Source organism: Lissotriton helveticus, chromosome 2_1, assembly GCF_964261635.1.
Source record: "Lissotriton helveticus chromosome 2_1, aLisHel1.1, whole genome shotgun sequence".
Lineage (NCBI taxonomy): Eukaryota > Metazoa > Chordata > Amphibia > Caudata > Salamandridae > Lissotriton > Lissotriton helveticus.
In genome coordinates this window covers 601,156,952-601,171,601 of record NC_136059.1, presented here as the reverse complement: position 1 = coordinate 601,171,601, position 14,650 = coordinate 601,156,952, and the positions used below count along the sequence as shown (strand labels likewise).

Here is a 14,650-nt window from a genome sequence, read left to right as displayed (position 1 = left end):
TTCCTTATCGCTATCACCTCTTAGGAGAGTTAGTGAGATTCAAGCTTTCACTATACAAGAACCATTTTTACAATTGCACCGTAACAAGGTGGTTCTACAGACTAATCTCAAATTCCTTCCTAAGGTAATTACTCCTTTTCATCTAAATCAATCAGTAGAGTTGCCAGTGTTGTTTCAAACCCCAGACTCTGTGGCAGAAAGAGCTCTACACACACTAGATGTGAAAAGAGTTCTTCTCTATTAAATTGATAGGACTAAATCCTTTCTAAAACAAAGAAACTTGTTTGTAGCTTTCTCTCCACCAAATAAAAGCAACCCCATCTCTAAAGCTGGAATTGCAAGGTGGATTGTAAAATGTATACAAATATGCTATCACCTGCCACCGCACCCTAGTACGGCGCCTCAGCAACATCGGAATCCAGGACAAGGCGCTGGAATGGATCATCTCCTTCCTCGACGGAAGAACACAGAGAGTCCGCCTACCACCGTACAAGTCAGAGGCCTCCAAAGTAATCTGCGGCGTCCCCCAAGGATCATCTCTGAGCCCCACCCTCTTCAACGTCTACATGAGCCCCCTCGCGGCCATCGTACGCAAACACAACCTCAGCATAATCTCCTACGCCGACGACACCCAGCTGATCCTCTCCCTGACCAACGACCCCGCCGCCGCCAGAGCCAACCTACACGAAGGGATGAAAGAGGTAGCCGAGTGGATGACGACCAGCCGCCTGAAACTGAACTCGGACAAGACGGAGGTCCTCATCCTGGGCTCCTCACCCTCCGCCTGGGACGACTCCTGGTGGCCTCCCGCCCTGGGCACCGCACCCAAACCGACAGACCATGCACGCAACCTGGGCTTCATCCTGGACCCCTCCCTCTCCATGACCAGGCAAGTCAACAACGTCTCCTCGGCGTGCTTCAACATCCTACGCATGCTACGGAAGATCTTCTGGTGGATCCCCACCGAGACCAGGAAGACCGTCACCCAGGCCCTCGTCACCAGCCGACTGGACTACGGCAACGCCCTCTACGCCGGTACCACCGCCAAGCTCCAGAAGAGACTCCAGCGGATCCAGAACGCCTCAGCCAGACTCATCCTCGACATCCCGCGAACCAGCCACATCTCCGGACATCTGAGAGACCTTCACTGGCTCCCCGTCAACAAAAGAATCACCTTCCGCCTCCTCACCCACGCTCACAAAGCCCTACACGACCAAGGCCCGAGCTACCTCAACAGCCGAGTCAACTTCTACGCTCCCAAACGCCACCTCCGATCAGCCAACCACGCCCTCGCCGCCGTCCCCCGCATCCGAAGAGCGACTACAGGAGGAAGGTCCTTCTCCTACCTGGCCGCCAAGACCTGGAACTCCCTCCCGACCGACCTTCGCCTGACCTGGCTGTTCGAGCAGTAGCGGCACCCCCCCCCCCCCCCCCCCCCCAGCGCCTTGAGACCCTACGGGTATGTAGCGCGCTTTATAAGTGTCACTGGTCACTGATTGATTGATTGATTATCACAAAGCAAAACGTACATTAACAGTTCCTCCTAGAACGCACTGCACACGCAAAATAGGAGCCTCCATAGCTTTCTTGGGGAACATTCCCCTAGAAGACATCTGTAAGGCAGCAACATGGTCTACAATACACACCTTCACTAAACATTATTGTGTTGATGTACAAGCCAAGCAGCAAGCTGTCCTCAAAACTCTTTCAAACTACTGCAACAGATACAGGTGACTACCGCTAGGGGAGACACTTCTGTACAATCAATGCACAGTGTGAGATCTGCAGCTCATATGCCTCGAACGGAAAAGGCTACTTACCAGTATGCATCTGTACTTGCCATGTAGAGCTGCAGATTCTCACACGCCCACCCACCTCCCCGGGGCATGTATCTGTTCCAGTTCTATCTTAATTAGATACACACACATGGACATCCCTTTTTCTATTTCTACTAACTCCATCATTTCCCATCATGGCGAAAAACAATCTAAGGATGGGGTCACCTATCTTGTGACTACAAAGACTTCTTCCAAGACGACAACAACATGCAATCATCCGAGCCCAACACCAGGTGGCGATCTAATGCACAGTGTGAGAATCTGCAGCTCTACATGCCAAGAACAGATGCATACTGGTAAGTAGCATTTTCATTATTCAGCAAGAGAGCTGTCTCATTTGCTCGAAGAAGCACAAGGGGCTTCTAAACAAAAGGGCCATAGAGAAGGTACCTTACAAGGAGAGGGACAAGGGTGTGTACTCTACGTACTTCCTCATACAAAAGGTGTTTGGAACATTGAGACCTATACTGGACTTAAGGTTCCTAACCAAGTTCATAAAGATTCAGAAATTCAAGATGACATTCTTACAAGAGGTGATACCTCAGATACAGGCAGGGGACTACATGGCAACTATAGACCTAAAGGACGCATACTTGCACATCCCCATGAACAACGGTCACAAGAGCCTACTCAGATTTGTGATCAACAAAACGCATTACCAATTCACGGTGCTAGCATTCGGACTGAAGTCGGCACAAAGAGTGTTCACAAAATGCCTAGCAGCAGTAGCTGCCCACCTAAGAAGGCAGGGGATACACGATTATCCATACCTAGACGACTGGTTAGTAAGAGCAAACACATACAATCTTTGCAAGCAACACATGCAGAAAGTCCTAGAGACATTGGTCCAGCTCGGTTTCTCAATACATTGGGAAAAATCATCAATAGAACCAGAACAAGTAAAGATATTCTTAGGGGCTGAGATCAACACACAACTATGAAAGGTGTTTACAAGCACAAAGAGAACAATAACAATACTGAAGGAGACTCATCTATACCTCAAGGGTCAAGTACTGACAGTGAGGACGTGGGCAGACCGCTAGGGATGATGGCTTCATGCATTCCTCTAGTTCCAAACATTCGCCTACACATGAGACCATTCCAGGAATGGATTCAACAACAATGGTCACAGTCAACAGGGAGTTGGGAGGATCTAGCGGTTGACACACAGACAATTCATCAAGAGATGGCATGGTGGAACAACAGGAAGAACTTAACACGGGGGAGTCTTTTCACCCAACCAACTCCAACAGTGACCATTACAACAGATGCTTCCCAACTAGGGTGGGAAGCGCACATGAACAACCTCGAAGTAAGGAGATTATGGGCGCAACAGGATGCAATAAAACACATCAACTTACTGGAGTTAAAGACAATGTTCCTAGCCTTAAAAGCATTTCAGAAGGAGCTTTACGGGAAGAGGGTGTTGATTCAAGCAGACAGTACAACTACAATGTTTTACATCAACAAAGAAGGGGGAACTCAAACATTAACACTATCAACCTGAGCCCAAGAACCATGGAGATGGGCTATTCCAAGGAACATAGACTTGCTAGCAGTACACCTGCCAGGAAAGGACAATGTAGAAGCAGACCGGAGGAGCAGGCAAGCATCAGCATCCCACGATTGAGAGTTGAATCAATCAGAAATTCTGAAGATATTAAAAAAATGGGGGACTCCGCAAATTGACCTTTTGGCAACACCCCCAAAATGCAAACACTTGGCATCCAGACAAACGTGCGCGCAATCCCTAAGGAATGCGCTATGGATAGACTGGTCAGGGACATTTGCTTACGCTTTTCCTCCTGATACTGCTATACAGGGTACTCAAGTGCAAGATCAGCCACATGACACTGATCATGATAGCACCACAGTGGACCAGACAAACCTGGTTCTCACAGATAATGGAAATGACGCAAGGAGCGATGCTCAAGTTCCCCAACAGAAAGGATCTCTTCACAATGCAAAACGGAAAGGTGCTACGCCCAGACCGAGAGAGCCTAAGCCTGGCAGCATGGCTCCTGAGGACTTAGAATTTTCTCACCTCAAACTACCAGAGAGCACTATGCCATTATTCAGAGAGGCAAGAAGACCTACAACAAGGAAGTGCTACACAGCAAAATGGAAAAGATTCTCCCATTGGTGTCATGAAGGAAAGCTTTCAAGGAAGATCACAAGGGAATCAACAGTTCTAAAATATTTAACATATTTACTACAAAATAAACTAAGCTACGATCTATAAGGGTACACTTGGCAGCAATCGTAGCATACACAAGGGGATAAACAGGGAAGAGTTTCTTCACATCCCATGTCAGAAGATTCCCAGAAGGAGCAAAGAGGATAGCACCTCCAAAGAGGGTGCCACCACCCGCATGCAATCTCAATGTGGTACTAGCACAAATGATGAAGGCACCATTCGAACCAAGCCACAAGGCAACATTACAAATTCTCAGACTAAAGACAGTGTTTTAGTGCCAATTACATCACTACATAGAGTAAGTGAATTACAAGCTCTAACACTACACAAGCCCTACTTCCAAATACATAATGACAGAATCGTCAAGAGAACTGATCCACATTTTATGCCAAAGGTGGTATGAAAGTTCCATGTAAACCAAACAATACAAATACCGAGTTTTTTCCAAAACCCAATGACACAAGCAGAAAGAGCATTGCTCACACTGGACGCCAGAAGGGCAGTCATGTACTACATAGAAAGAACCAAGGACTGCAGAAAAACAAAACAGTTCTTTGTATCATTTGCAAACAGTTTTCTTGGACGACCAGTCACAAAGAACACCATTGCAAAATGGATTGCACAAGCCATACAGTTGTGCCACAGTCAGGTGAAGGCTTACAAGGAGCATTGCACGCTCACTCGACAAGGAAGAAGGAAGCAACAGTGGCTTTCCTAGCAAACCCACCTATTCAAGACATTTGCCAAGCAGCAACATGGTCTTCAGTGTACACGTTCACAAAGCACTACTGTTTGGATATTCAGATGAATAAGGAAACACAAGTAGGACAAAGGGTCTTACAACATATAGTCACAAACCAACGCTCATCTTTCACCCAGCCACCACAAGACTAGCAAACTGCTACAAAGTCTATACACAGCATAGTGAATTTAGAAAAGATTCACGCTGCAAAATGTATAGTTTCTTACCTGTTGGTGTAGTTTAGCAGCTTGAAGAATTTTCTGGATTCACTAGCGAACCCACCCACTTCCGACAGAAAGATGAGACAGGAGGCAGAAATAACGGAAACCAGAACGAACAATGAAAGAAAAAAATCATCCGAAGATGGCGATGAAAGGTGGGAGCTTCTGGAGGAAGCACGTCGACGTTGCAGAAGGACAGCAAATGGTGGTATGTCGACGCCCACCAGGACACGGAAAAAAAGAGAACAAATACTACAATTCCGGACCCAACCACTAGATGGCGGAATAATGCACAGCATAGTGAATCCAGAAAATTCTTCAAGCTGCAAAACGATACCGACAGGTAAGAAACTATACGATACACAGCACTTACCACGTACGTTATCGGACCACTCTCCTGTGAGAATGGTTCTGCGAATCCCATATGGTGGTGGAGGACTGGAAAAGAGATGGTGCTCCCTAGCACTGCTCTCCTGGATACGGTGTTCCGCACCAAACTCCATGACTCTATACTGGAATATTTTTTAACGAATACCAGTTCAGTAACCTGCCAGGATGTCCAGTGGGATGCCTTGAAGGCATATATTCGAGGTATATGTATTTCAAAACTTGCAGGGGTCCTCCAAGACATTTGAAATATCATTACAAAGATAGAGACCAAACTCCTACATTGAAAAGGTAGGTGCATAACGGCAGAGTGGGGTCCAATTACACCATGACTATCTTTCTGGCTATATTTCGCTTCCTGGCAGATAGACTGCCTTTTTGCAAAAATATGCTCGGACCTGTCAGTAGAGGAAGGGTGAGCGCCCAAGGTGTATGTTGGCACACCACCTCCGTCCAAATTGTTGTCCAGATTTAATACCCAAACTTCACTACACTGTTAGAACAGTTATACTCCACCAGACTTCAGGGGAGAGAACGTTTGAGCGGCTTATGTGGCGTACGTTGCAATGGTGTGGATCACAGATGTGCAGCAACAATGTTTGAGCGAGCCTATCTCCGTGGAGGAAATTGTGCAGGCCATTGATGCGTAAGTTGGCTCAAAGCCTCCAGGTTTTGATGGCCTAACCTGTGTTTATATAAAGCATACAAACATGTCGTCGTTCCACACCTTTTAGATATGTATGCTGAAGCCCTCGAAGGCACCGTACCTCCCTCACTGAGATAAGCATTTAGTACACTACTGCTGAAACCTGGCAAAGACCCTTCGATTTGCACCTCATTTAGATCCCTCTCCCTATTAAAGTTTGATAATAAAATCCTGGCCAAAGTGATTGCCACCTGAATTTCGTTGTTGATGGATAAGATCATCTTGCCTGTCCAGACAGTTTGTCCCCCATAGATCCACATCTCACAACCTTCGCGCTGTTTTTGCGGTGCTTAATAGTGTCTCACCGGAGTTGACGTTGGCCATAGTCCTGCTTAATGAGGAGAAGGTCTTTGATTCTTTGAAATGGCTCTTTTTCCGAGCGACACTACAGAAACCTGGGCTTCATTGCTCTGATTATGCTCCTAACTAGTGGTACGGCTATAGTTGAATGGCTCACTCACTGATCCATTTGGGGTTGCCAGGGGTATGGGACAGGGATGTCCCCGGTCATTGCTGCTTTTTATTCTTGCCATGGACAGCCTGGTCTGCCAACTGCAAGAAAAGCATATGTGCCACAGTCTTTGCTGTTATGTTATGTTATGTTACAACCGCACTTTTTGAGCGCACGGCTACCCAAAAAGGGTGTCCCGGCGCTTTAGCAAAGAGGCCTGAAACAGAACCAAGAAAACCCAGAAGCGGATACACTATGGGCGCACAGGTTATACAGAGAAAAGGACGGTCTTTAGCTCCTTCCTAAAGGCCAGAAGGTTGTTAGCCTTGCGTAGTGAAAGAGGGAGCTCATTCCAGAAACGGGCTGCCATAAACTGAAAGGACCGGCCTCCCATCCGCACTCGTTTGATCACTGGCACCTCCACTTTAGCCAAATCAGCCGATCTCAATTTCCTCCGAGGAACGTAGAAGGCAATACGCTTCCTGAGGTAGACAGGGCCAATAAAGTGGAGGGCTTTAAACGCCAGCGTAAGAATTTTAAACCTGATTCTGCTAGGCATAGGTAGCCAATGCTGTCGCCTAGATGGCGGAATAATGCAAAGCATGTATGTCCATGAAACCCGCATAAGATGAGAAGACGCAAGAGAAATGGGGGACTGATCTGTGCAACACCCTGAATGACATAATGGAAGTATTGGTGTGCACAGACTAAGTTAGTGTCCCCAAATGTACTGGCACAGATTGCTCCACTTTAAATTTGTGCACAGAGCATATACCACCCCTAGCTCTCTGGTCAGAATAGATCCCACCAGATCTTCTCACTGGCCGAAATGCAACGCGGCAAGCATGGACTTTGCGCTTTTGACTTGGACATGTCCACATATTAGAGTAAATTAAGGCAAAATATTCGTGTCTTTCCTTGATGGTGGACACTGAACTCCACCCAGACTCCCTCATTGTGCTCTTGGGTTACATAGCAGATGTCCCAATGTCAATTTACAGATTCGCTGTCATAGCATTATTGTTAGCCAAAAGGGAGATAGGACTCTGCTGGGGTAGCAGTAATCGCCTGTTGAGGCTTGGCTAACCAGTATGATCTACTGTGACACCACAAGCGAAGTGTATGCGATGTTACAAGCACCTCTCTTTGACCGAAGGACATCTGGCAGCTTCTCCGAGACTACCTTTTAACACTCGACTCTGACACCCCTACTTAGCCACTGATTGTACACTACAACCCTATGATTTGTAACTCGATCATTACAATTAGCCCCCTTGAACTATTGTGCACTTGTACCTCGCCCATGCGTAACATGTTTTGTTTGCTGTACCTGCTGGTATTGTTTATACTTATGACCCAGCCAAATCATTACCATTGCAATGTATTAATATATTCCCACACTTTTGGGCTTGATGTATTTCTTTTTTCTTGTTTTGGGAAATGATAGAGTAAAAAATAAAAAGGGGGGGAGAGGTGGCAATGACTGAGGTCCTAGTCTATAGAAGAAGGCTCATCTAGAATTTCTAGTCTACGCATTGAGGGCTACAGTTTGTAGATTTGATCACCATTCGTCTCACTTTGGTAGGTCTCAACTTTCTATTTGTCGGTCTGCTGCTATTAATTTCTAACCTCTGAGTCTTGACTAGGAAAGTCAAGTGGCATTCTAATGTTAATGTGTTAACTTAAATCTAACTATTGGAGCTACAGCTTGGTTCCACCCATTATGTCTCAAGAAATTAATTTTTCACAGTAGAAGTATTCAATTTAAGTACCCTGTTTCGGAGCACATATTTCGAATGTTGTTGCTGTGGGATGTTATGTTAGTGAGATTTGAAGTACACAAACTCACCCAAGTAGGGTATCTTAGCACAGTGAAAAGCTGGTTTTGCCTGGAGTCCAGAAGAGGGCAAATCCGTATAAGTGGGTTTTCAGATATTTTGTTTTTTCTGAATGTCAAGAGGAAATCAATCATGTAAAGGTGGAGTTGTTCCAGTTGAATACTGCCAAGTAGGAGAAAGAGCGCCCGCCCGTCCTAGAGAGAGAGATACCAGGAACAGAAGCCAGCATCCGAGAGGTAGATTGTAAGAAACTGGAAAGGCTAATGGAAAGCCACCCTAGAACTTATGTTGTGGGACCTAGAGCTGTAAGGTACTCTGACATTGACAAAGTAGTTTGAAAAGGTATTTTTGAAGATTGGTAGTCAATGAAGGTATCTGAGAAAAGGTGTACTGGGGGTACGGGCAGGGGGGTTGAACACAAGTCGGGCGATCGTGTTAAGAATAATTTGGAGTCTCTTGAGATGAATAGGAATACTGACTAAGCACTGACTTCTTCCAGGTGGCTAGTTATTTGAGATTGAATTTTAGCCTGCTGCCAAGGGCTATAGTGGTTGTTTTAGGCCCTGAACCAGAGTTGCAGCTCGATCGTATAACAATGGAAAGGGCCTTTAACAACCAGCATAGCCCGAGGCAGAAGGGCTATCAGGCTATTTGAAAGTTCCACCCAGTCAGAATAGAATTTTCTAAATTAAAAATGGAGACACAAAGACCTAAATTGGAATGTTAGAGTAGTAGGCTTATCCCAGCCATTGTAAGCCATGTGTCACTACATTGTCTTTGGCCCTCCCAATATTCCAATGTTCTAATACTAATTTATGAGTATCAAAAGATAGCAATGATAGTACATTGTGTCACATTTTGAGAATTGCAAAGTGTATGGCTACTACAGTGGTAAAGTGGTAGACCATGGAAAAATAAGTGCCTAGGATAATGCCTAGATATTTGTGACCTTTGTCCTAGGTATTGGGGAGTCTCTTAACTCCTTGAGTGACCAGTCTCCTGCCTACCAGGAGGTGTTACAGCCTACTAACGTGACTTCGGTTATATCACTGTTGATGTGCACAGTCTCCTAATGGTTCTCTTATGCTTCTTTTGCTTCTAGGTGGCAGCAGCTGAATTCAATCGGCTAAAGGAAGTGAAAGCTGTAAGTAACTTTGTGATCACCCACTTAGTGTGTCTTGTTGTTTTACTAACGTAATATTATCCTAACATTTAAATAACCCTTATTAAGTAAATACTTATTATCCACGAACACTGAACTACAAATAACATCAGACTGACCAAATTGATCAAGTAGCAGAAAAGCTTGGATGCTGGTAGGTGATATGAATTAGTTCAGGCCAATGTTCCCTCTAATTTTGATTCACAGTGTGTGCCGGTAAATGGTCTCTGTGCAGTACTGCCAAAGTCATGTATGCTGAAGACATGTGATAACTCACTGAGAAAGTAAGCTACCAAAAGCAGCAGTATTTGCCATATTAAGGATTTGTTTGCAAATAAACACCCAAAAATGTATTGCGACTCAAATTCAACTACGTGTAATAGATCACCGACCAGGATGGCTGACAGACGTTCAGCATGGTGGGCAGACAGGTAAGCAAGCAACAGAGTAGGATGATCCCAGTCAGAGGTAGCCCTCTGTCATTGTGGGAAACTAACAGAGAAACGTTCAAGACCGACAATCTGGTGTGATAGAAACTGAGAATATTTAAATCTGAGACCCTTTGACCTGTAAAGCAATTCAACAATGAAACTCCATAAGCCAGGTGACAATCTGCAGTACTTCAGAATCACAAGTATGAAACCCTATATTTGACCATCATCAGAGAAACATAGGTGTGGCACATGGTGGGCAGACAGGTAAGCAAGCAACAGAGCAGGATGATCCCAGTCAGAGGTAGCCCTCTGTCATTGTGGGAAACTAACAGAGAAACGTTCAAGACCACTGACAAGCTGGTGTGATAGAAACTGAGAATATTTAAATCGGAAACCCTTTGACCTGTAAAGCAATTCAACAATGAAACTCCATAGCCCGGTGACAATCTGCAGTACTTCAGAATCACAAGTATGAAACCCTATTTTTGACCATCATCAGAGAAACATAGGTGTGGCACATTTAATCTATGGCCTTTTAGAAAGAAAGCCTTAACACCCTGTGTCTTGTAGTTTTGTTTTTACCATTAAGATATGGATTTCAAATGAACAGCATACATTATTCCAGTAGCATGGTTGTTGAAAAGCACAAATTAGGTGTATTTACAGTGCTGAGTGTGAAGTGTTCTTATTGGAGTTGCACAGCTTTGTTTCCTGTGGAGAAAATGGTGTACAGCCAACGATATACTCTGAGTTGATGTTTATTGAAATATAATAGGAACAAAAAGGTGTGGGTCTGAAGGGCCCAGGAGTTGAACACCAAGTAACTCCAGAGCTCTCTCCCTTCATCACATTCTACCATATGCATTCAATGCAACAGCACAACAGTATACTTCTAATATACGTTCATACTACTTTCTAAATACTGAACTCCACACATAGCTCCCCCTTTCACAACACGAACAGCAAATAAAATAAATAAATGAGAATTGAAGAGGAGAAAAAAAGAAAAAAATGTGCACATAACTATTTACATAGCACAACCATGACTTGAATTTGCAAATACAAAATAATACTAATCCTAAAATGTGCTTGGTATTATTCTAATTCTTGTACTGAATCCTGTTCGTCTTGACCTTCCAAAAAATTTCTCATTTTTAATACACTATTAATTTTGTTAATTTATGCCAGGCAAGACCTGTACCATCATTGCTGGTTTTCACCGCCTGTCTTTTTATTTTAATGATGTAAGAGGGCTCCCTGAATTTTTACTTTACTTTTCGCAACAGCGTATCTTTGAAACAAAGTCCCCCACTGCAGAATTTACACATCGTTTTTTCTGTTGCAACTTAATTTTCTCACATCTCTCATTACTGAACTGATCACTGGTACTTTTAGACCTGCGTAATTCGTTCAGTACATCACCTAATACGAACTTGAATCAAATGTCACATAGGTATCACAACCCTCAACATATGCCTGAAGTGCTGGAGCTGCTATTATACTTTGTTTGATTAGCTGAAAATTCTCTTGACAAATTGATGTACAGATAAAATATGCTCTTTTCTTTAAGATACCCCAGAAACATTCTGTGAGACTGGCAACATTTCTAATAAACTGTGCTAAAGTTGCACAATCTAATGAACAAATGATTCTGATCTTTATCTATTGGATGGGGAGCATTAATGATACCTTCAACAATGCTGGATTTAGGTTTCACCGCATCCTTTGAAAAAATTTCTCAAATATTCAATTTCGTTCACACCAAATATGCACTTGTACTTTGAGCGTCACATATTATTTTTTTTTTTAAAACACTGACGTAGCTGAGGCCAGTCCAAATGGCATACAGCAAAATTGGAATGTGCCATCAGGTGTGAAAAGCTGTTAAATGACTAGAATGGTCATCCAGAAGCTGAAGGTACGCAAGCTGAAGATCTAACTTCGAAAACCACTTGAACTGGCCAACAGTTGTAATCAAATCATCAATACGTGGTAACTGATAGTCCTCTAACCAGATCGCATTGTTGCGAGATCTCAAATCGCAGATAAACACGGATCACCTGTTTTCTTTTTTGCTAAACAACCGGTGACAACCACAACATGGCGTCCACTTTTTCAATAATTCCATCTCCTGCGTTTTTTAAAATGTCAATTCACTTCTTGTACTGTACATTGTAAGCCTATCCTTCACTGGACCTACTCCTTCTTTCTGTAGTGGCCACTCATATTACGAAGGGTTGCGGTTAGGGAAGGGGCAACACAAAAAACATAATTATAAATAAAGAAAATTGCACTTACCTTGCTCCGACTACTATTCATAGTATTTGAGCAGCACTGGGATTGGTCTGAGTGCCTCAGTTCGGCGCTCAGACATAGACTGGGAGCCTGTGTGGGTTTCTCCACCCAGCTGTACAACACAGCTCGAGGGAAGAAATGCTAAATTTGCATGACAGTTTGCCGGCCTCCCAGGCCCAGGGCCCAAATAGTCATGGGCACTTGGCAGTGCCCACCACTTCCATCCCAAACCCCCCTCCCTGGTGCTGCAGCGTCAGTGTAGGTGGCCACGCCCCTCCCTCGGCTCTCAGTCGCCTGCAGGACAAAAAGTAAAATGATGATAAAAATGTTTTATCATTTTATTTTTGTCCTTTGCCTCCGCTGGCTTTTAGCAGGGGGACGATGCTCCTCCGCCATAACGGAGGAGCCGCCACTGCCTTCTTTGACCTTAATAGTGTGAACAAAATCTTTCATTTGACCAATCTAGTTCTGAAATACACTTATAAACTTGTGTTTCCATTGCATTTGATCCAAAACAGAATTTGAGTGATACAGGGCATTTCTGACCAGGTTTGATTATAATGCCAAACTCTGCCTGATGCCACCATCCTAGCACATTTGTGTCTTTATGTGCTCTATAAACTTTACCCTGCATGGTTTTATTCTCAAATGTTATGTCTCCCCAAAAGTACCTTACCAGATCTATCTTACTGCCATCAAATGCAGTAACCACCACATCTTGGGGTAATAACACTTGGTGTGACCAAAATTATTCTTATTTGTCAATTGATACAATTGTAATGCTTGCACCTAAATGGATAAGAGATATGGTGCAGTTCTCAATTCTTACCGACACCAGAGGGTCACCGTACCTTTTCTCATGTTGTACATTGTTAATCTTCACACAGCTTCCACTGCTAATACCAACCCTTTTAAAAAAAAATCAACATCTTCACAATCCTACACTCCCCAGCGCAAACCCCCCCCCCCCTCCCTCCGGCTATAGTCATTGAATGTGTTTGCCACCCCTTCATACTGTTCCAAAGTGCCCTACTTATTTACACTTTTAGCATTCCTTTGCAATTGCTGGACACTGGTGAAAGTTCAAGACCTACGTGGTTGATCCACTTCGAGAACACGTCAATTTCAAATGATTACACCCTATATTAGTGTTTTTCATGCCTTTGTTGTGATTGACCGTGCTACTTTTACCATCTCTACTATCATTTTTTCAGTGAAAGAGAAGCATGCTGCTCTTTGTTCCGGGAACTGATATTTATCATAGAATTGTGCAGATTTTCAGCCTCCAATTGTTTGGCTTCCTGTTGTGAACATTATACTCTTAGATATATCTATAGCTTCATCCAACGATAGGTTCTTACAGGATAACAATGTTGCGGTTTATTTTATTTTTGAAATTGCACCTACATACCATTTAATCCTAAATCCATTTTGATGTGAATCCCTCCAACTCAAAATAACTTTCCAATATTTTTAAAACCGTTGCATATGACTCAATTTATTCATTGGGACCTTGAAATAGTGTAAATAAATTGTCTATTCCTTCAAAATATTCACTTAATTGTTTAACTGCAGTTTTAAATGTATCAATTTCTTCACTGTCAGTGCCAGTATATTTTGGTAACTGGTCAAAAACATTTTGACTTTTAGTTCCCAAATAATAGTATAGTAAACTCCTTTTCCTACCAGCTTTAAATTTCAACCCATCTATCACATCTAAATGTTAAATGATCCATACTGATAGTGCTGCACAGCGCGAGAAAAGTTTTTGGTAACGAAAGCAGAGCGTATAACATTTGTACCATGTGGTATAAAAGTTTGTTCCTTCTTTATATTTCTATCTATTTATAAAACGAACTGTTGGCCCATATTACGTCCGATCCTCTGAAGGATGCGAGAGTTTGGCAGGGATTTGGCAAAAGATTTAGATTAAATATTTCCCTTATGAGGACCTAGAACAATAGGAATATTTATATATACACCTTTCTATATAAAACTATGTATATATCATCATTTACGATAATGAATAACGACACTCTATTTCTCTATTACTTTGCTTTTTATCTATTTTCTTTGAAAGCATATGAAATGGTCAAACAAAGATACAGCATTGAATCTGAATTCACACGCAAGTATACAATTCAGGTAATCACAATAACATCTCAATTTCTGAGCATGAGTTGAGTGGATAGTGTAAGAGACAAAAGAGCATATTCAATAAGATCAATGCAAAAACAGAATGTCATGAACTTAGAAAACTATAGCATAGCATGCTAATAGCTGAAATGCTAACCCTCCGGCGGGAAGGGAAAGCTGGGGCTAGCCTCACAAGGTATGAGGCGCAAAGTTAAGGAGTCCGCTCACAGACAGCATCAGCCA

At 43.3% G+C, this 14,650-nt stretch overlaps 1 protein-coding gene across 2 annotated transcripts in view; it reads left to right on the top strand.

The window, feature by feature from the left end:
• OCLN (occludin) overlaps positions 1-14,650 on the top strand; it is a 216,627-nt gene that overhangs the window by 168,733 nt on the left and 33,244 nt on the right. The window contains exons 8-9 of one of the 2 annotated variants that reach the window (XR_013607059.1): positions 9,483-10,216; positions 10,486-10,988. Coding sequence is in view for 1 of the 2 variants with exons in the window: in XM_078675296.1 (XP_078531422.1) it covers positions 9,483-9,524 (42 nt within the window). In the remaining variant the exon portion in view is untranslated. Of the gene's footprint in view, positions 1-9,482; positions 10,217-10,485; positions 10,989-14,650 lie in introns of those variants that run through there. The other variant, XM_078675296.1, reaches the window with a different exon arrangement.